The sequence below is a fragment of the Metarhizium robertsii genome (genome assembly GCF_000187425.2).
Source record: "Metarhizium robertsii ARSEF 23 chromosome Unknown MAA_Scf_8, whole genome shotgun sequence".
NCBI classification, from domain to species: domain Eukaryota; kingdom Fungi; phylum Ascomycota; class Sordariomycetes; order Hypocreales; family Clavicipitaceae; genus Metarhizium; species Metarhizium robertsii.
The window spans coordinates 29,010-50,424 of record NW_011942226.1 but is presented as its reverse complement, the minus strand read 5'-3'; the positions used below and the strand labels follow the sequence as shown (position 1 = coordinate 50,424).

Here is a 21,415-nt window from a genome sequence, read left to right as displayed (position 1 = left end):
TACTTAGCTTTAGTATTTAGAATACGTAGAAATAAGTTTAACTCACACTCGTTCTGTAGTTATATCCATTTGTTTCGTTTTGTTTTCCGCCTCCCCCCCTCACACACAGCTACTCCGGCGGTGTCTAACGGGGCGATGATGGGCAGGTTGAGAATCGAATTGCATGTTCCGAAACGCGTAGGAATCCAGTGCTGTGGAAATGGTTGGGAGAGGGCGTATAGTACTTACAACATGATCATTCTGGCATTGGCTTGCACGAGTCATATTAGCCTACGGGATATGATAAAGATCTCCACAGGAGAGGTTATAGAGCATCAGCTCGATTGTGGGCACCCTTTCCCTCCCACTTGTGCTTTCGTTTCCAGTTCTGTTATTTGTACGAATAATAAAAAATTACGCTGCGACGGCACAAGGCTGGAGTCTGAGTGTTGGCTATCGAGCCACAGGCTGGGATTTATTGTTATGTTCATGCGTATCCCTGGCGCGGCCGCTTCAATCTCATGTTATGTCGGGGTTGAAAATTTTCACTCGATGAGTGAAAGACCCTGGCAATGGTTAAAACGAATAAGTACGGCAGTGAGCCCGGCTATTGAAATATGCTTTGATTGCAATATACCTCTTCCTACTTAATGAAGTATGCACCGATCCCACGATGCCTCTGATTCCCATCACCTGGCGAAAGCGTCATTCACCTGGACGACAAGCACCTGATCTTACGAGAGAGCTGGTGTGTAACAGCTTTTGTCCAGTGGCCTCGTGTGCCACCTTATTTGCATTACGACACAGAAAGCCGGAGTTGTCGACCTGGTTGACTGAAGAAATCGGCCAAAAGCTTGGACGACCAAGATTCGTTGATGTTGAAGCGCTGGAACACTGGAATAGAATACTGGTCGGCAAACTCCGCCTGATGGAATGCAAGTTTGGAACCACTTTCTCTTGGAACGGATGTTCTGGAGATGTGACGTGGAGGGTGGCCCAGCCGTACAACTATCGACCGGAGGCTTTAGCTGTCTACTACACCGGCACAGCGTCCTTTCATTCCCGGAGAGCTTTAGCTGTCTACTACACCGGCTCAGCGTCGTTCCATTCCCGGAGGACTGGCTGTTCGGATTGCAAGGACGGCCAGGAGCGTTGTTTGGACGATGTCCATTGGTGCCTGGAATCCTGCTTCCCGTGGAATAAACCAGGGCGTTTCTCACAACCCGATTTCGGGGCCATGTCTCCTGCTCAACTTAGTGCGTGGTCGTTTGTGGTGAGCTTGGTCTCCATTTCAGTTGTGGCGTTTTATTCGAACAGCGCTGAGACGGTGTCGTGGTGCGTCTCGCTGCTGTCGCTGTCTCGGTCTTGTGTGGAAACGGCTCTTAGAGCGGACGGTGTGTGGATGAGGAGCCGTACACCCAATAACTCTAGGTCGTTGGCTCAACTTAGTGCGTGGTCGTTTGTGGTGAGCTTGGTCTCCATTTCAGTTGTGGCGTTTTATTCGAACAGCGCTGGCTTGGTCTCCATTTCAGTTGTGGTGTTTTATTCGAACAGCTCTCAGACGGTGTCGTGGTGCGTCTCGCTGCTGTCGCTATCTCGGTCTTGTGTGGAAACGGCTCTTAGAGCGGACGGTGTGTGGATGAGGAGCCGTATACCCAATAACTCTGGGTCGTTACAATTGAACCAGGTTCATTCACCACCACCCCCTTATACGCCATAGTTTACTATATCAATTCACTCTTATACTCGTCATAAGTACAAGCTGAAGCGTGTTCATCACTTATCGTAACGGCAAGGTGAATAATTGACGGGAGTATTTGCTGTCGCTGTCTCGGTCTTGTGTGGAAACGGCTCTTAGAGCGGACGGTGTGTGGATGAGGAGCCGTATACCCAATAACTCTGGGTCGTTACAATTGAACCAGGTTCATTCACCACCACCCCCTTATACGCCATAGTTTACTATATCAATTCACTCTTATACTCGTCATAAGTACAAGCTGAAGCGTGTTCATCACTTATCGTAAAGGCAAGGTGAATAATTGACGGGATTATTCTTGTGGTATAGCACTAATGTACCTGGCCAAAACGTAGTTCTGGAACAATAAGCCATAGTCATAGCCTCCATTTATTCTGTGCAAATGTGCTGTATCATCCCGCTTGCCGCAGAAATTACCTGCTCCTCGGTCAGTCAATTATAGCATGCTGCGGTCATCAGCTACATGTGTGCAACATCACTATGTATAGCATGCTGCGGTCATCAGCTATATGTGTGCAACATCACGACAGGTGCCAATAATTAAGACGTATTTCTGCAGACATATGTATAGACCATAAGACGTATTTCTGCAGACATATAGACCGCCAACTGCCCCGTAGTTCTTCCCGACTAACGGAATTAGGATAATGGTCATTGTGAGAAGTATTAATAATCAGCGGCCTGAATCAGTTCCAGAATGCGCTGGTCCAGATGCCCAGCAAAGCATGACGAAGATCAACAGTATAACCGTCAAAACCTCGGGACACAAGGAAGCGATGATAAGGGGTAACCGAAGGCAACTTAGTGAGACCTCATCTAGTTGCGACCAGTCAACACGATACGTCGAGGAGATTGAATTCTTCCGTGACAGGATTACGGCCGTTCGCGATAAGCAACTTGACCTGGAAAGACTGGCTGGAGAACTACGGAGTGAGAGGAACCTTTTGAAATGCGAATGCAGTAAGCTTCAAGAGCAGCTTGCCGTAACAGAAGCAGGTTATGACACCACCAGAGAGGAGCCACATAAAAATTATATGAATTGTAAACATGGCATGGTTGCGATTGACCGCGTCGCATATTTCCAGCTGACAATCGACAAGTTGATGCATGTAACACGGAGAGGTATTCCGGAGAACGCTGCCAATAGAGTCAATAACGCGGGGAAATTAGTTTTATCGGCTGTCCACGACATTCTCAGAGACTGTCGCGACTATGCCTCTCGCCCTGATGCGCTGAGCATCAAGGCCGTTCGTTTAGAACTGGGGATCTACAGCCAAAAACTTCTCGACGCTTGTAAGAGCTTTGCGGTCACCGTAGCGTCTATTGCCGGTGGGGTTGAACGCCTAGATGCGTTGATATTGTTATCTAACGCAGCCGACCAGCTGACACATGGCGTTATGTCTCTCCTGAAGATTGTCAAAATACATGGCAATGTTCATAACGAACCTGGTGACTCTCAGGTCAATACTGGTGAATCAGACAAACTGCATATCAAAATCAGCGGCCAGGGTGAATTGGATGAATTTAATGGGACTGGCGACGAAGAACTCCCAACGCGCCAGCCACTGCGAGATATGGTGAGACAAGCTATCGGGCCCCCATCACCATCATCGGATTGCGATTAGAACGTTGGCATGCGCATGGCTACGGTGCGGTACAGGACTTCCCATTGACTTCCTTCAACCGTTTCCGCTCTAGGGTAACCAAAGGACTTATTGAAACCAACAGACTTATCGAAATAATAAACCACGTACCCGATTTCATCATCGTGGTCAACAAGCGATGATATCAGCTCACACGACTACCGAGATGGTCTCTCTCCCCACAGCCACATAGTTATTATGCAAATTTTCATAGTCTCCGCATGATACATGTGCTTACATATTTTTCCTCCTGGCCAATATTTTTTGTTCTAGTATAACAAGTGTAAAACTACCTGTGAATCTGGGACCACTGAACCTCCCCACAGAGTTCAGTTTGTGTGGTCTCTCATGTCCTGCACACAGGCTTGATCAGCAATGTTGAAGTGTTTTAGGTTAACGCACTCGCTTTTCCTCGGGCGATGTGTCGTCCAGCAATTTTTCGTTGATCCTCGCTCTGGTGCCCAGGTCGTCATACGGTGTTGCTGACCTGATGTCTACCTCAACATCACTTTTAACCATTATCTCGGTGGCAGAAGGCAAATAGTTGACTTGCGTACAGCGTAGGGTCGCTGCTTTTCTCGGGCGGCGGTGGAAAATTGGTAGTGATCTAATGTATGGCAAGCTGCCTGCCAATATTCCCACACAGGGCTCAATGAGGGACCACATAGCAACGTCACTGCGCACTGTTATCAGCAAAAAGGGTCCGCTTCGTGTGTGCTCATCCGAGCAACTAAAACTTACACAGTTCTGTACAGGAAGTCCGGTGTAATTTCCAGGATCCTAATATAACGGATGCGAACCAGCATCACTCCACCAGCACTACAGATTTATCAGCGGTAGTCGGGATTGACTGCGTATTCGAGGTCAGGGACTCACGCGCCGCCCAGGACCAAAAACAGCATGATGACCATCTTTGTCTTGTTTCGTCTCAGTTCTGTAAGCTTTGTCCTCATCTTGTTTTGTTGAGGTTTCTCGTCTGATGTAGTAATCGTAGGAGAGCCCATGAGATTTTTCTTTATTGTGCAAGCAGACAGGACGGATATGGTCAAATCACTGACGGCGTCGATTACGCTATGTGCGATTGCAGCATTGGGTAATAGATGCGGATTGCCGCACGATCCCTCCATGTTGAAATTCTCGAATTGCATCCAAAAGTACGACGGCGGGCTGCATTGTAGTAGGTTGATGAAGAAGTACACAATGGTGAAAGTGTACACGATTCCCAGGCAGGCGTAGAGGATCCATTTTTGAGTCTTTGAAGGGCTGAAACGCAATATCAGCAGTGCGATCGACGTCCTCACCAACGCGCTAAGCGGGCCGTATATCAGTTCGCAAATGAACCACGCGCGAAAGGCTACATATGCCTCGTGTGCGCCCATTTCAGAGGCGTGTTTGCCGATTCCGCCGTCTATGATGCCCTGAAGGGCGAAGCCCGCCATTAAGGTATAAAGCAGCTTTGTTTTTTTCCCTAGCCGTTAACAGACTCCTCCAGAGACTGGCATCTGTGAGTGAACTTACCAGGGCTTGCAGCATAAGTGCATCTTCCACCCAAGGTAGCTCTTTCCATGACCGGCCCCGTTTAGTCAAAATTCTGGACCATATCCTGAGCGGTACGACGAAGACCCAGAGAATCACGAGGCAAACCACCTGGACGATGAACAATTTCTTCTTCTGGTCCGTGGCGAGTGGCATCTTTTCAAATTGAACTATCAATACTTTGACACCGGTCTTCGGTTTATGGAATAACGAGCATATATAATAAAGTATGGAGATGTGGAGGGCCAGACCATCGAGCACTTCCAAGGATGGTAGCAAGTAGTAGCAAGTGATATCTAGTTATAATACGGAGGTGGCCACCAGACATTCCCGTGCTTATAAACCATGGCCTGTGATTCATGTAGTGAACCAGTGAACCAGTCTTTCTTCAGGGCAAAGTCCATGATGCAGCAACCGTTATGGAATCTCTTCTCTCGGGCTGACCACCGGGTATTGCGGGAGAGCTTTGTGAACATGTGTCTGAGCAGTTTCAGGTGAAGAGCCTGTCGTTACCAACGAGGGATATTCTCCACCATTGGAAGTCTCCCATCGCAAGAGGATATAACAACTGGCGTTTGGGGCCTCGAGCTATACCGTGGCAAACCGCCAATCGTCGCCCATGCACTGTAGAGGATCGGTTTTCTGCCGTATGAGGTTAGAGGAGACACACTTCGTTGGCACCAACCACTTTGAATACATTCTTGCGACGGGCATTGCCAAGACGTGCGGAATAACACCTCGAACCGTTCGTGTTGCCGACGATTCTACAGAATCTGTCGTGATGGCAGCGGATTAAGATTCGATACATTATGGATAGCAGGTGCTTGACAGGCAATGGCAAATGCTTCGTAGAGATTACACAACTACCGTAATTACACTAATCGTAGGTACTCTGCTATTTTAACGTATTTTTCAACAGACTAGTCACAAGAAATAATTTATACACATATCTCTCGAAATACAGCGACACCAAAGAAAGCGCTGACGAAGGCTGACCGAGGCACGCGAGCTGCAGCACCTGAGATAGTGGTTGGCAAAACAACGTCAGCTCGGGTAGCTGAGTGAGAATTGGGACCGTCTACAGCCGGTGTAAAGGTCGCGCAAGCCGCAGCAGCGGCCTTCTGAGCCTTTACAACGTCGCTTGCTTGGCACGAAGCAAACACGCAGCCCATTGCTTCATCTCTGATTGTACCTTGAGTCGACTTGGGGCACACGCATTGCAGGTCGAGAGTGCAATTTACCATGGCAATGGCATCCTTCAGGCAGTGAACCTATCCAGCGTGTCAACGGGGCATTCCCTTAGGCCAACCGGACGGGATGGGTGCACTTACAGCACACTCGGGCTGCCCAGAGAAATCAAATGCGGTGGCCAGAGTCACAGACGCCGCCAGAAGAAGCTGGCTCTTCATGCCGGCTGGAGATTGTGTTATATTGAGAATTCATTCGGATAGACTGTTGTAGGGAGAAGAGAGTAAAGTAAACAGGTCGACACTGAAGGTTTTATGTAGCGCATTCGCAGTTCTGTGCAGTCATCAACATAGTTACACGCCTGAACCACTTGCGTTAATATGTATTGGAGAACGATCTAACACTAGTCTAACACACCTTATCGTATTTGATTTCATTCGTTACAAAATGACCGTCTCCTCAGGGGGGAAACACGCTTCCCGATGACGTTCCAGTAAGCCGGCCTTTGTGGCTTCACATAATCGCGTCTGATGCTTCTACTGGAATATGCTTTTCAATGCTTGACCGTGTTTACGGAGGCGGTCTCTAGCCTCCTTGCTCTGTGCCTTTCGTGTGCCATCCAAAACTACTGGTACTGTCAACAAAAGCAAGATCAGAGCTGAGGACGAGACTGCAGGGCCGTATGCGGTTTCTATTGAGGCATTTTCTGCGTCGGCGACCCTCTTTATGTCTTGGTTGGCAAAGACGTGTCTGCTCACAACCCAGCATACCATGAACACACTCCCTAGCAGTAAAACTACTCGCACAATAGCCACCGTAGTCGTCGTCCATTTGCTTTTCATCCAGCTTTTCGGACACAAGGAATATATGCATTCAAACAACGACATGACCCGCAAAGTTGATGCAACTAGTAAAAGAATGAACCATACTCTCGAGGATTTTGCCCGGGACTCTTGTGACTGTAGCCCGTGCAGGAGTAGAGGATATGATGTCTTATTCAATACTGAGGCAGAGACCGGCTCCCATGGTGTTGATGTGGTGTTGATGCTTTGCGCAAGGGAACCATCAGACAATATGCATACTGACGCGTCCGACAAGGATGTGTTTGACAAGTTCCCAATTCCTGTAAGCCCGGGTATTATCCCCGGTGGGGCGGAGACCTGGATGGTGTTAGTTATCCCGAGGCATCACTCATACACAGATACGGAAACTCTACAGCGAGGAATGAGCATTGAGAGTAGTTCGACGATAGTTGCAGGCAGCAGATCAACAAAACAAGCGCCCAGGTCAGAACGCAGCCATAAAGGTCAGCGCTACGCATGGTTCAATCTGTAGAAACGCGCCCTATATATATGAACAGCGCTTTCGCAGTCGCCGTACCTAACCGGACCTAAATCTGAACCGCTTGCTGCGCCAATGTCGCAAGCTGTAACGTCATCCGGAACCATTATCCGACAAATTGATGTTCCGGAGAACAAAAATAGGCCAACCCCGTTCGGCTGTATTTAATATCCCTCAAATCACTTAACTTAGGGAATTTCCCGTTCGACTCTTCCATGCGGTTCGCTCTGATATGGATGGCCGTTTTGGCCGCTGACTTGTTAATCTGGGCATTGCTCAGGCGCTTTTACCAGCTGCAGCTCCAGACGTATCGGTTGCAATTTCTTCATCGACAGTTAATCGTTCAAATCCTGCATGGCGGAAGCCCAGTCGAGAAGTCTGCTCCCGCCCCAACCCACGACGAAGAGAGTGGATCTCGTAACAACGTTCTCCCCCCGAAAGAGATACCACAAGGGCTGCAGAGAATGCTCGCCGTAGATGAAAAAGATGCCAAAGGGTTAAATCCATCATCAAGGGTACAACTAGCAGTGACCCTTGCCATCCTGTTGCAAAACTCACTCGCAATCGGCATCGTGGGGAGCGAAAATGCAGTGCGGGAAGTTTGCAGACGGTCTGGGCAACTGGCGTTCGTCAATACGATTCCTCTCATGTTACTCGCCTTCCCAGATGTCGCGTTAGGAAGAATTGCCGGGCAGTGTGCTCCTGAGATCGCTTGGGCGCATCATCTTTTTGGATGGCTCATTTGGTTCAATGCATTAATTCACGTGGGGCTGTCCAATTCGACAATCGAAACACAAGGTAGGCAACGCTCGGGAAATCAGCAATTTGCAGGGTCTTACCGTATGGAAAGCTGAATTCTTACGTAGTTGGAATGATATTCACAATTTTTGGAGTCAGCGTACGTAGACTTACTCCCCGACATTGGCGCTGTACTGCAGGTAGCAGCATCAATGTGCAGAAGCTGACTTGTGATAGGCCGCGATGACTTTGTATTTCGCATTGCTTTCAAAGATCGGAGACGTACCAAGCAACCAGGCCCACGGACATGGCACTCTCACAAATCATAGTATTCTCGGTGCCGGTTTCCTAGTTACTATACTTTTACACACCCCAAAAAGCATATTTCTCGTCGTGGCCGCCGTGTCCATTACCTTGTTTGGCGTGGGGAGTCTGCTTCATAACTCACCAGCTGTGCCAGTAAGAGTCGTGGAGGGAAGGTGCAGGGAATACAAGGGTCGACGGTGGGGTGTGACTTGCGACATGCACCACATGAAGATTGCACCCGAAGCTGCATGTTACTTCAAAGTTAACGGACAACCCGTGAGGCCGGCTTGGACAAATAAGTCGGACCAGGAAGCCGCCGCTTTTCCATTGACGTTCATTTGCGACCCGGGGCCAGGGGAAACAGCGCACGTCACGGGGCCATTCTTTACATGTCAGTCCCCTCATGCTTCTATACCATACACCATAGCAGTGTATTGCTCATACAAGGGCTTCGCAGAGGCCCACAGCTTATTGCATGCTAGGAAGGGCCAGACGTACATCGTTTGGGTGGGACCGAAACCGTGGCTACTGCGGCGATTCAAACGTGACTACGCTTGCACTTGCGGTCCGTATATCCTGGTAGCGGGGGAGTCTCATATTGAACCTCTCTGGGGAGAACGAATGGGCAATGTGGAACGGATCGCACAATTACGAAGACGGTATACGCCAATCCAAAGTATCGATGGCGACATTGGTACCGTCGACGGGTACTACCTGCAACCGGACGGTGCAGGGATACCGGACGGTGCTGGGCTACCAAACGGCACAGTTAATGTAGCCGATGCAATCGACACGTCGGAACGGGGATCATACTGCGCGTACGACTCTACATATAGTGATAGTGAGACTCTTGTGGAGGCTCCGAGTGCCTTGCGCTCGTGAACGGGCGGTACGTGTGGGAACTTTGACAGACTGGGAATTCCAGTACCTAAGACGCTCGTGCATTTTGTATGGTTCGAAACTGTTGTTTGTCTTCTCTTTTCGACGCCACATCTACCTTACAGTTTCAATCGTGTGTCACCACATTTCGGCTCATCATGATTAGAGTAAACCCCCTGGAAACCAGAATTGTAAATATGCCCGTAGCACACTCTGCTCTAAAACCACCATTGAACTATAGGTGCCTCTTTTGAAGCTTCCGAATCTGTGGTCGCCTTGGCGTGATTCATTGCGCCTGGGGACTGGACCTTTTCATGTGATGAGTTTTCCCGACAGGTTGGCAGTATTTGTTGTATTGGTTTGAAAACTTCAGCTTTCGACCACAACTTGTGTGAAACCAGTGGCAGTGGTGGGAGAGCTTTGTTTAGATTCGGGGGCTGACGTCCCGTCTTGGAAGTTGATGCGTTTCTAGTTGCTACTGGAAAGAAGAAGCGATCGTCCAAATCCCATTTCGAAGTTGTCTTCCGGATTTGATGCACTGAGGGGCTAGCACTTGGCCGAGGTTCCTTCATGCGCAGAAATAAGGGAGGCGAGGGTCATGTAAATACTACCCGGTCTGGGCACATCAGAATCAGAATATAACCGACAGTGCTGCCGTAAGAGATCACAAAGAACACAGACATCTCAAGTTCCACACTTGACTATTCTCGTAGCCAAAGCTACAGTAAAACTCCAATGTGGTTTAAGTATACAAGGATTTACATGTACCTCTGTGCGTGTTACTACTGCAATGCAGAAACAGCACTTCTAACGGCATGTGAGTAATATTTGTCCACTAGGAGTGTCGATGAGAGGATAAAATCCAACAGCAGTCAGTGCTTGCGGTGGGATCCTGTGGGAATAGCATACATTTAGACCTAATTTCTCAGCCCCAAGTTTCCCTACCACGTCAGCCGGCGTTCGACGTCCATGGGCGTCAACATGCAAGCAGCAACAGTCACAACAGTCAACATGGGGTATAGCTCCGGATTGATAACCCCATCCCCATTTGTCATCAAAAGAACTCTCAGTAAATTAAAGCTTTCTTGTCCACTTTCGCCCGTTGAACCCCCCCCCCCCCCCCCCAAAACAAAAAATAGAACTCGCTTGGGCAAGCTGTTCGTATATTTCCGACATCGAGGCAGGTTTCCCAGAAGTTTATGTAGTCCTCTTTTGAGGCCCTGGTGTTTCCCCCCGAAACCAGCTTGCCACCGGCGCAGACGGCATCTTTTCGTCATACTGCTTGTCGTTGTGTGACAAAACCTTCCGTCGATAATCGCCCGGGGCATCGTTATATGCGTAAGGAGCCTTTCCCCCAGGTTCCGACGGTAATTTCTTGCCTTCGACTGATTCTGTCTTGTGCGGATAGTCCTGACAACCGAGACAACATTTATGCAGAATTGAGAGTAAAAATAAAAGTAACGACACCACACATTGCACCACAGACAAATGAAAACTTTGCGACGCGTCATCGTCGGCATCTCCAGCGTCAACGGAGGGCAGTTTACTACCCAGACTAGCAATTCCACCCAGAATCAAATGCAGCCCCAAGAAAACAACACATGCTATTCCATTTGATCCAAATCCTGCTACCAGTGCCAAAGTACAGATGAAGGTCCCGCGAGGATGGCCAGAATGGAAATGCGAAATGGCGGCTACAGCGAGGTATGCGCCAGTTGAGATGAATGATAATCCGATGGCAATGTTGACTAGTACTTCCAAGCCGACAGACGCCGCCTCTTCAAACTTTTTTTTTATCCCCTCTATGGTTTTGCTGAGGTTGCCCGGCAAGTTTGGCAAATTCAGGTCCCCACCAGACCGCAACGGCTGGTAGCTGTTATCACCAACCTGCAGAGTGACATTTTCCGTCCCCACATCCAGTTCTATCTTCAGCTTGCTCCGTAGGTCTGCTGCCTTGGTTTCAACGGCACCTATCACAGTACTGGCCGCACCGACGGCTTGCGTGGCTACAGAAACGACTTTGGTCACTCCATCTCCAATGCTGCCAATGGGATTCGTGAGGTCTCGGCGTTGGTGTATAGGGTCGAGCTGATGGATTGGTTTAGTTGTGGTGTTATCTAATATTCTCCTTGGGTTGGTACTTACCTTGTAGACAAATATTCCGCGCTCCTTGTTCTCCTTGGTGTTCAAGTGACTAGCGGTGATGCAAATCCAGACAGAGCCAACAAGATGGACTAGGGCGAAACCCCAGAACAATAACTTCAAAATTTTGCCAACTTCCATGTGGGGCAGTGGGAAGATTCAACTGGAATCCATGAACCACTATATACCGAGTTTCGCGACGTGCTGGAGATTGTGTGGCCCACAGCGCTATAAAAAATCCATCGTGGCGGTAAAACGGGATGCGTATATCCAACTTCACAGATTTGTTTGTCATTACTCTGGGTACTATACAAAGAAACAGGACAATCTGGCACATTTAACGGTTTTTTAACTCAGTCCGACGGAACAGGCCGCCGTTTTGCCGTCTATCTGCAGCTGTTTCTAATGGATGGTGAATGTCAACCGAAGACGCCGCTTCTTTATTTATTCTGCAAAGTACGATTCTGTATATACGAAAAGGTAGACTGGTGGATTATAATACATCGAGAGCAACGAATTCACTGTTGAGAGACGTCCGGAGAGCTTCGTTCCCCACTCGGAAAGACCCTTCCTGCAACAAGGACAATTCTATCTCGTACAGAGGCATCCGTAAATCTCTAAGACAGCAGGAAATTCGCTGTGCAGAGCATCGCTCCAAGCAGAATACAGAATCTGGATGATGGGGTCGAGCCAAGGAAGCCATGTCCTCAGGCCCGAACTTTACCCAAAGGTAGTCTGATCGCAAGATCAGTTTACAGACGCCACTGCGACCGGCACCTAAAGGCGTCCAACTTCCCCAGTAGGAAAATCGTTCGTGGTCAAGGCAGTCGGATATGGTGTCTTGTAGAGAGGTCCAAGGGTCATACCATCTCATGACCCAGGTCACGGCCACCAAGTGTTCGCAAAACAGCAAGTTCCTTGACTCAATGCATGTTTCGTGCAAGCAGCAGCCGCGGCTCCTTACAGATCCAGATTCTTTACTCTCAAGTGTCCGGTGCGGTATAGTATTCCGAGGCTCAACAAAAAGTGATAGTCCCATGGCTTAGATATGATTGATTGAATGGCCAGAACTGGCTATGAAATCAACGGGCGGTATCATTGAAGAGATCTTGGACTGAATATATTCTTGACCTCGCTACAGAGTAACCTATGCTTCAGCAGGTCCTTAGCCATCCCTGACTCTAATAAGGTCATTTGAATTATTCTATTGGTATTCCGTAAATAGTCCCAAAAAAAGGCAGATTCGATTACGACCAGAGAGTATGCAATACATAACTCTTATAGTATTAATAACGTAATGAACTGTCATTGTCAGACGTTCGAACGTACCCAGCAATTCAATCGGCTCAAACCGGTACGTGGTATCTCTGATCTGCACATTAATGAACCCTGGAGGGAAGAGGGGGCCAATCGTAGGCCCAGCGATTCTGTACGTCACTATGTCCGTCACTACACGAATTCAATTCCTGAGCATAATCGATGGTGGCACACACCGGAGATAACAGCAGCATGCTTTTATTCCCACTATCTTTGGAAGCCTGTAACATACATCGGACACCTTGGCATGTTCCTCCCATATCCCAAGCGAGCCTGACGAAAATCAGACCAGCTGCCGCCTTTTGTTCCTGGCCCTTGGACTATTGGGCATCGTCCTACCAAGTCCGTGTCGTCTAACTCGGGAAGATCTGAATTGGGCATCGTCCTACCAAGTCCGCGTCGTCTAACTCGGGCAAGATCTGAGTTGCTATTCGAGAGGAAGCGGCGTCCAAATTTCATGTTTGAACTGCAGAGATAGAGTCGCAGAATCCGACACTTCGATACCCACCGTTGCATGGCCGTCAAGAACCATTATAGAGTCGCAGAATCCGACACTTTGGTACCCACCGTTGAATGGCCGTCAAGAACCATACACACTTCACCGGTGTCGCAAATAAACACTGTGGACAGGCAAGAATCTCCACGGAGCCAAGTTTCATACGTCGCATACAATCCAATGAATCTCCACGGAGCCAAGTTTCATGCGTTGCATACAATCCAATATATCAATGTGAATGAAGACTTCATCAATGGCAGAACTGAACCACCCATTGCGGGTGCTGCCGCAACTTCCATGTATGAAATTCTCAATGTCATCACCACCCATTGCGGGTGCTGCCGCAAATTCCATGTATGAAATTACCAATGTCATCATAGACCCATCGAGATTCCCGACATACCGCCCAGATTGCTGGTAGCTCGGCATTAATGTCCAGGAGCGCGTTGTCTTTCGGATCCAGCAAAAATGGCCGGAATACACGCGCCTGAGGAGGCGTGTCGGGCAAAATCCACTGCAGGGGCTAGACCTCAGTGGACGCGCACCTCTCTAGAGCACTTTGGGCTGATCTAAATCGAAAGACCTGGCGGGAATGTTCGTAAAAGAACTGGGAACCCAGGCAGAATCGAAAGACCTGGCGGGAATGTTCATGAAAGAACTGGGAACCCAGGCGAATCTATGAGCGAAGGCCAGGATGGCCGAGCTTGCGTCAAAAGCCCTACCGTGGGGGTCACGGTAGGCATCGCTACGTCGTATAGTTGGGGAATGCAGAGGTTGCTGGGAACCGCTATACTGACAATTAATAACAGTCAATGGCCGAGGCCAGCAAGGCCTGGGAAATCCAGGCTGAAGCTGATTACGCGGTCGTTTTGCCACCCAGGTGGCAACAGTAGTCGTAATGCTGCTGCCTTGGCAGCAGTAGTCAAATGGTATTAAAGATAGGAAGTTTTTCATCGGAGGGAAGAGGAAGCCAGATTGCTGGTAGCTCGGCATTCATGTCCAGGAGCGCGTTGTCTTTGTCTTTGGGATCCAGCAAACCCAGATTGCTGGTAGCTCGGCATTAATGTCCAGGAGCGCGTTGTCTTTCGGATCCAGCAAAAATGGCCGGAATACACGCGCCTGAGGAGGCGAAAGTTCCCATATAACCATTCGTATCTCAGGCGGCAAACTTTGGAACCCATAAAACTTCCGTTCGTTGGTAAGAATATGGCTCGAGACAGGTTCTCAGATATTCACTCCAGCCTCTTCATAGAATCCGCACGCTGTGTACGCTGAGGTCATGCAACTGTCGTGGTAAGAGCAAAAATGACGTACCGGGACTCATTTTCCATCAGGCTCTTCATGTTTCAAGGCGTAGAGAAGGGAGTGCGAGACAAGGACTTCATCTTTCTGTTGAGGGACCTATGTATTCGTTGGTCGGCAGACCCTTGACTCCTTTGTTAAGCCCGATAAAGAGCAGATGGCTATGTACATACCACAACACTGCCATGCTAGACTACTTTCTCAACTCTGTTATATCGATCCACCCTGAGGTGGATTGAGTTATGTTTACGCGTCGAATGGCCACTTTTCGCTTGGACCGCGACGCTTTGGTTGGGTATTACTACGCGTGTGGTAAGCACTGTAAGCACTAGATGTTCGATCAAGGTGACTACCGTACAATGAGTGTCTTCTTGCTCGTCTATGAGTATGAACTACTTGCGCGTATAACGAGGAAGCCCGGCTATGACTAGTGAGCAACCTCAAGCACTTTCCGTGGTAGTGATTCCAGGAACATGATAAGTATGACCATCCAACCGTAAGTAATACATATTCAAGTATCAGCGCTGGTCAACGCATCCCATCCCCGCTCCTGGCTAATATCACGACTCAATGCACCTTCACTCCTTCGGCGATATGAAATGGTGGTCGGGGGTCTGTGGCAGTGTCACCCGGGGAATGAAAAAGTTAATCACCACCACAACTTCCGTCTTTTAGTACTGCCTTGTGTCACGAAAGTATTAATACTTGAGGTCTTGCGCTTCAGTTTCGATTTTCTGGCCTCATGATCTGATCCTGTACTAACGGCGTGGGCATAGCGTGGGGCACGATGCTTTCTCCTGTGGTCTGGAAGGCCAAATGGCGCATTCAAGCCCTGTACATCCACCAGCTGGTGTATGAGATACGGGCTACCGCTGATTGGGTGGGTTCTGCCATCCGGCCATGTCAACGACACTGACAACTCTTGTCCAGTGATCTGGAACTCCGCTGGCACTCCAAAATTGCCCGTCTGATCCCAGAAGAAAGGGGAGAGCATATTGCCACCCATGATTTTGTTATCAATGACAAATCTGGCGTTCCATGCTACCAGCTTCTCGATCAGTAAACATAGCGCAGGATCGCCACGCTTTCGGAGACACCGAATGTGTCCAGAGCAATTGAGCATGGAACCTCGCTGCATGGGCATTGCCTCAAGCTCAAAGTAAAACAGGGATGCAATTATACAGTCTACCGTGCTGTCTATCTCGGCAGACAAGGCCGCATCGTGGCGCACCCTCCGCTTGAGCCTTGGCACTGCTCGGACGTCGTCAAGTTTCGGCTCCATGCCTTCGAAGGATACGTCGAGCCGAATGCACCTATCTCGAAGTTCTGAGCCTTTATCTATGGACCTTGTGTATTTTTCCCAGTATGACAATCCACTGAGCAGCCATTCGTACGCTGACGCAATCCTGCGCAAAGCACTCGTCTTGTAACCAAGGACGTCGGTGCCGAACAAGCTGCCGCCATCCATGTTCGCGTAAGGAAGTTCTGCATTATCCGACTTGGAACCCGAGCCGATACTCAAAAGAAACTGGCAGGTAGCATTGGCCGGATACAGTTCATAGTATTGTGAGAGAAGCAGGCTGATTGGGTTGTTCTCAACCATGCCAGCATCCTGGAGCCACCCTACACCTGGAACATACTTCGGCTGGAAGAACCTACGACATTTGTCAGTAAACCTACACCATATCCAGTAACGTCACAGATAGGTCTCCTCATACGTCGGTGCTGCGGTGCAACTTCGGGCCCTGTTAGTCACTGTTAGTATATCTTGTGTTTCTCTATATACCATGGTTTGCAAAACATCACTTACACGTCGGATACCGCGACATCCCTGCAGGTTCCGCAAACCTCGTAACCTGATCTGTTAGCAACCTGCCTGGACGATGAGAGAAGACTCAGAAGAGATGGGACGCGGGTTGGAGGGACGGGTTAGGGAGACTGGAAGAATTGCGATTGTGATAATGTAACGCTGACTCGGACGAACCTTTGTTCTCGGCGTTGTCGCCACTTCCGTTGTAATTTGTAAACAGCAAGATTGAAGGTGTCGGACTTCTCGCGGCGGGAAGCACAATGCGTGCGCCTATAGACGTCGCGTACGACGGATCCAACATCATTCCCTTCTCTCCGTAGGTCTCCCCAATCACCTGTTCCAGAGTTTCGGAAGAGTACCGTGCCTTGTGCCACATTGCCAAGACGGTCGACAACACGGGTACGTGCTGGAGGAAGCCTTTTCGGAAGATGACCTTGGACATTTCCTCATATTTTCGGGTGCAAACCTCGGGGTGCCATCCCTTCAGGTACAACGCGATGAGGTTCAAACCGCCTGCATACCGGTTAGTTGCATGCCTTGTCGGCGAGTTGGTTGGGAAGGGATGCCCCTGCTGCTACTTACCAGCGCTAACGCCAGCGGCTAGTTGGAAGTGTTCCTGCACCGGAATAGGTAGGCCGATGCGTTCTTCCAAAAGGCGAAGAATCTCGGTTTGCACGATGCCGCGAACTCCTCCGCCGTCGAGAGAAAGCAGCCCGACACCAGCAGTGGGGGGTCTGTCTAGAACTACAACGGCACACGCACCCCCGCACAGAAAACAGCTGCTGACTGTGAAGCGGTCTGGGTTCTTACGGCACTGGTCTCCGAAGTCCTTGACACAGCTGCGACATAATGTATGGTCACAGGGAAGTAGATACTCCGGCCGCCTCCGTAGACAAACAAAACAGGTATCACTACTTCCTTCTATGTAAAGCCACCTTTCTCTGTGGCGGTTCATGGTTTGACGGTGTATGCTAGTGATCATGCCTCCAGTGCGTTCAAACTTTGCGTGCAACAGACTCATGTGTCGTAAGATCAGATCCGTGCCGGGAAAGTCGATATCTTCGGACAGCCTCCGGCAAGCGCCTTGGTATAATGCCGTGAAAACATCTCGTATTTCGAATCCTGGTATAATACATCCTATCGTCAGTTTACGTGTTTTACGTGTTTACATGCTGAATACAGCTAGTCTGGAATTTGACACAAAAGAAATGGCAAGGAGTTAGAGCTTGCTGACGCACCGTGCATCGGGAATTTGACACAAAAGAAATGGCGAGGAATTAGAGTTTGCTGACGCACCGTGCATCCCAGGGGTAAAATGGTCTACGAGGAAACTAGAGGCAATAGATTCGGCCGCAAAATCTTTGTCGTAACCGCGGGGAAGCATTCGTACGTAGTTATTCAGGTGTCGTACCAAGTCTGGAGCGACAGGGTGCCTCGACCGGGATGCTTCAATATAACGAAAGGGCCGCATTTTTTGGGCGGTACCGAAGGACTCCTCCAATAGCCCAATCATATGGGAGCCCGAGAAGAGCACCTTGTTGCTGATCTTCCAACGGCGAGCACGAGATGCAGCTTGCCCCAACCTTTTGCGAATGGGCCTCAATCCGTTGACTGTCCACGTAGACTGGTCTATTCTTACGACGGATACTTTAGCTACTGGGAGCGTCTTCGCTAATTGCCGCTGGACCGTCACGGGCTGTAAATTGTCGGATTCAGCCAGCAAAACAACGATTCCTGGCATTGGAGTTGCCGCTCCTGCTTCCCTCCAAGCAAACATCCATTGGTTAATCTGAGCTTCGATGACGCGCAAGTCAGATTGATTGATACACATAAAACACAGAACGTCTGCAAAGGGAAGAAGGATCCTTGGCAATACGCTTAGAGATTCCTGCCTCGGGAATGAGCTTTCTTGTACGAAGAGGCCTCTGTTGGGCTCCTGCGTGAGGTGACATCTCGGCAAGCAATGTGACAGGAGAGACTGAGTGCTGGCGACCAACAACGGGTGCCTCCATCCGGCGGTTTCGAGATCTAGTCGTAAATGGACTCCGTATTCTTCGTTGGGCGGGAAATACTGACGTTCCGGAGATTCAAAGAACAGAACCAAGGTGGGTGTCTGGCCGGAGGGACATTGAAGAGAGTGTATCAGCGTCCGCAGTCTGTACGTTTGACGAATGACACAGGACGCTTCCTGGCCGGAAATGTCGAGCCATAACGTGTCGTCCTCCGGCATGCCTCGCATGCAAATTCCCCATCGTCCCGTATTATATGATCGGCAGCATCCATTATAAGACGCACCTCCAGACTTAATACAGGTAATTTGTTTGCTCTTTTGATACCCTATGGCTTTTTTGGCATGAAGATGGCCTTAATTTAGATACTTGCTCATGCGTCCAGGCGCCCCTTGAGGAACGTCCCCGTTTTATTTAAAGACGGAGCCAACCAACACCGAAGTTATAAAAAAGTGATTTGCCTCCTTTGATCGCTTCTTTCTCAGCCATGATTCCCGATTTTTGCTTGCTTATGAGTTGTTTAGGCGTTGTTACCGGACATATTTTGTTCTTATTGTTCATACGCCTATGGCCGAGGCCCATCCGTCAAGTTCCCCCCACAATCTCGGCTCCCGATCCCCCATTACAGCAGCAGCCACGCAAGAAGAGATTGGAGAATCCAACAGACAGCACGGCATTGCGGCGTTCAGCACGAATCAGAGAGGCCATGCTTCGAAGGCATGCTAATTCATGAGGTGGCTCCGTTCTCGCATCCTAGAGTCGAACAATATAAAACTCATTGAGGAAGTAGATTGGTCTCGAAAAGAATTTACTTTTTTCAATGTTGCCTATAACCCTACGGTGGTGCCTAGAATTTCTGCCCCTTGAGATCTGGGATCGAGGAGCAAGGACTTTAACCCGTTTGACAAGTACAGATCCACGACGTCGTTGACAAACTGTTCCACGAGCTCTACGCAAAGCTCTTTGCCCTCGCGTGCTCTGCGATATGCCGCGAAAACTAGGCCCCGGTCAACTCGTCTATTAGACTGACCAAGGCTGAAATAAGGATGATGGTCTAGGTGGACCGACCCGGATGGGTTGTAGACGCTCCGGTAGAAAGTGTAAATTTGGCCGTATGATAAATTATTCGCATCGGCCGGCTCTCGTCTGTATTCTGTATAATCGTCTTGCAATAGTGTCTCATGTAATGGCAGCTTTAATGGTGAAGACAGTCGGTGCAGCCCGTACGATGCGAGGAGCTGACCGGTGACGGGTTTATAACGCGTTTGAAACTTGGACAGCGGTAGGGGGAGGCTGCTGCTCGCATCCCTGTAAATATGAGCCAGGTACGCAAGGTCAAACCCGTAAAGTTGTGCGAATCTCATAATTTGCCATGCAGCGACCACAGAGTGCCATGTCTGATCCGGAGGCGATAAATTGAGTGATGGGAGTGGAACTGCCTCGGGTGTGGTAGGTCTCGGGTGAAGCGGTGTCTGAACGTTGTTCCACCTGTCCTTGTTGTTTCTGAATATGGGCTTCTGTTCCCCGTCGGCATCCACGGCCGCTTGGTTAGGGTGGTAAAAGGCATTACTATCTCTTGTCGGGGTGGACGTGGACGGGCGGCTGGAGACGACGGATTCTGTTTTCGTGCCGTCGAATGTGACTGATGATTCGGTAGCCGTCCAGTCATAGTCATCAAATATTTCACTGTCTTTCCTCGGGATGAAAGGGCGGCTGGAAGCAAAAGAGCCTGTTCCGGTGTCCACAATCGTCACTGACGCTTCATAGTCGTTGAAATATTCGCTGTCTCTTGTAGGTGTGGATAGGCGGCTGGGGACGATATACTCTCCTTTGGCGTCTCTAGACGAGTCTGTCGATTTGGTTCCCAACGCGTCGTAATCGCCTGCGAATTCAAAATAAGAAACTTCAGATGCCTTTGTGCCTTCGTCACGAGGTTTCATCCTGCTTTTGGTAGGGGACAAGCATGACGGACGGGGATATTTGTGCTCCATAGGCGAGGGCATCGTTGGCGTGACAGGCGACTGAGGCCGTCGACGGAACCACTTGCCGCTGGGCATTAGTACAGAATTTTTTTTATCTCAACGAAATTTAGAACCGCATCAGAAGAATGTACGGAACACTTACCTTGTTACGTTACGGGCGACAACCCATTTTTATATATGGTGTCGACCACAGCTCAGAAACCGGGGCTTAGAGGCACCTAACGCGCCTTGTTACTTGCGTAGCTCAGGCTTATGTTATCATTTCCGGGTCAGGAGACACCCGCTGGGGCTGCATTGTGACTTCATGGGGTGAGATGTTCTTCTCAACACCCGCCATCAACCCCCTACGCGGAACAGAGTGTTCTATGCATCTTAAATGCCGTTGGAAATACTGTATGTATAAACAAACACACAAAGGTCCTTTTCAAGTGAGACAGTATCGGTAGTGAGGCATGATGTGTATACTTTGCTTAACTCGGCACATTGCAGTAATAATCATTCTAATAGTAAGCTTAAGACTCACTGAAAGACTACTGGTATGGTTGGGAAGCTGCGCAGGACGACATCACCGACGATAAACTGTCTCAACTTTATGAGGCGGCATTGAAGCCTTTTTGAAAAAGTCGGGACAACAGCCGAAATAAACAAATAAGCGGTCATTTACGATTGAAAGATCAATTCAGCAAATGATGGACGATATGAAACCAAGAGTAGTATCTTGCCTACAAGTATCCTGATTTTGACGGGTTCTGCACTCCGACTTTTGAGAGGTGGCCAGGTTCCTCAACAGGATGGGGGATGTTGGAGGATCTGCGGAGTTGGGAATTCCACGGTTGTTTGTGTCGAGGATGCAAAGGACAAAGGCGACCAAAGCACACGACAAACTGGATGACAACAACACCAAGGGACAAAGATATTTATGATGCCATCACTGTCGTGGCGTTGGCGTCCGGGTTTCTTCAAAAGCGGCCGTCGAAAGAGCTCCAGGTCT

The 21,415-nt window shown here is 49.3% G+C and overlaps 6 protein-coding genes across 6 annotated transcripts; 1 reads left to right on the top strand and 5 right to left on the bottom strand.

Moving 5' to 3' along the window:
• Nucleotides 1-2,382: 2,382 nt before the first annotated feature.
• On the top strand, nt 2,383-3,360 carry MAA_00873 (uncharacterized protein; the record flags this gene model as incomplete). Its single annotated transcript, XM_007818871.2, has 1 exon — nt 2,383-3,360. One exon carries the CDS (start codon nt 2,383-2,385, stop codon nt 3,358-3,360), a length of 978 nt encoding a protein of 325 aa, XP_007817062.2.
• Nucleotides 3,361-3,771: 411 nt separating this feature from the next.
• MAA_00872 (uncharacterized protein) lies at nt 3,772-5,070 on the bottom strand (the record flags this gene model as incomplete). The annotated part of the gene is made up of 4 exons (XM_007818870.2): nt 3,772-4,054; nt 4,120-4,197; nt 4,255-4,832; nt 4,897-5,070. The coding sequence occupies 4 exons, from the start codon at nt 5,068-5,070 to the stop codon at nt 3,772-3,774; spliced, it is 1,113 nt and encodes a 370-aa protein (XP_007817061.2).
• A 782-nt stretch (nt 5,071-5,852) lies between these two features.
• MAA_11421 (uncharacterized protein) lies at nt 5,853-6,323 on the bottom strand (the record flags this gene model as incomplete). Its single annotated transcript, XM_011413415.1, has 2 exons — nt 5,853-6,185; nt 6,246-6,323. 2 exons carry the CDS (start codon nt 6,321-6,323, stop codon nt 5,853-5,855), a joined length of 411 nt encoding a protein of 136 aa, XP_011411717.1.
• Nucleotides 6,324-10,563: 4,240 nt separating this feature from the next.
• Nucleotides 10,564-11,649, bottom strand: MAA_11420 (uncharacterized protein; the record flags this gene model as incomplete). Its single annotated transcript, XM_011413414.1, has 2 exons — nt 10,564-11,454; nt 11,512-11,649. 2 exons carry the CDS (start codon nt 11,647-11,649, stop codon nt 10,564-10,566), a joined length of 1,029 nt encoding a protein of 342 aa, XP_011411716.1.
• A 3,623-nt stretch (nt 11,650-15,272) lies between these two features.
• MAA_00871 (patatin-like phospholipase) lies at nt 15,273-18,663 on the bottom strand (the record flags this gene model as incomplete). The annotated part of the gene is made up of 5 exons (XM_007818869.2): nt 15,273-16,278; nt 16,342-16,368; nt 16,550-16,946; nt 17,016-17,555; nt 17,730-18,663. 5 exons carry the CDS (start codon nt 18,661-18,663, stop codon nt 15,273-15,275), a joined length of 2,904 nt encoding a protein of 967 aa, XP_007817060.2.
• Nucleotides 18,664-19,269: 606 nt separating this feature from the next.
• On the bottom strand, nt 19,270-20,499 carry MAA_00870 (uncharacterized protein; the record flags this gene model as incomplete). Its single annotated transcript, XM_007818868.1, has 1 exon — nt 19,270-20,499. One exon carries the CDS (start codon nt 20,497-20,499, stop codon nt 19,270-19,272), a length of 1,230 nt encoding a protein of 409 aa, XP_007817059.1.
• Between the last annotated feature and the right edge of the window lie 916 nt (nt 20,500-21,415).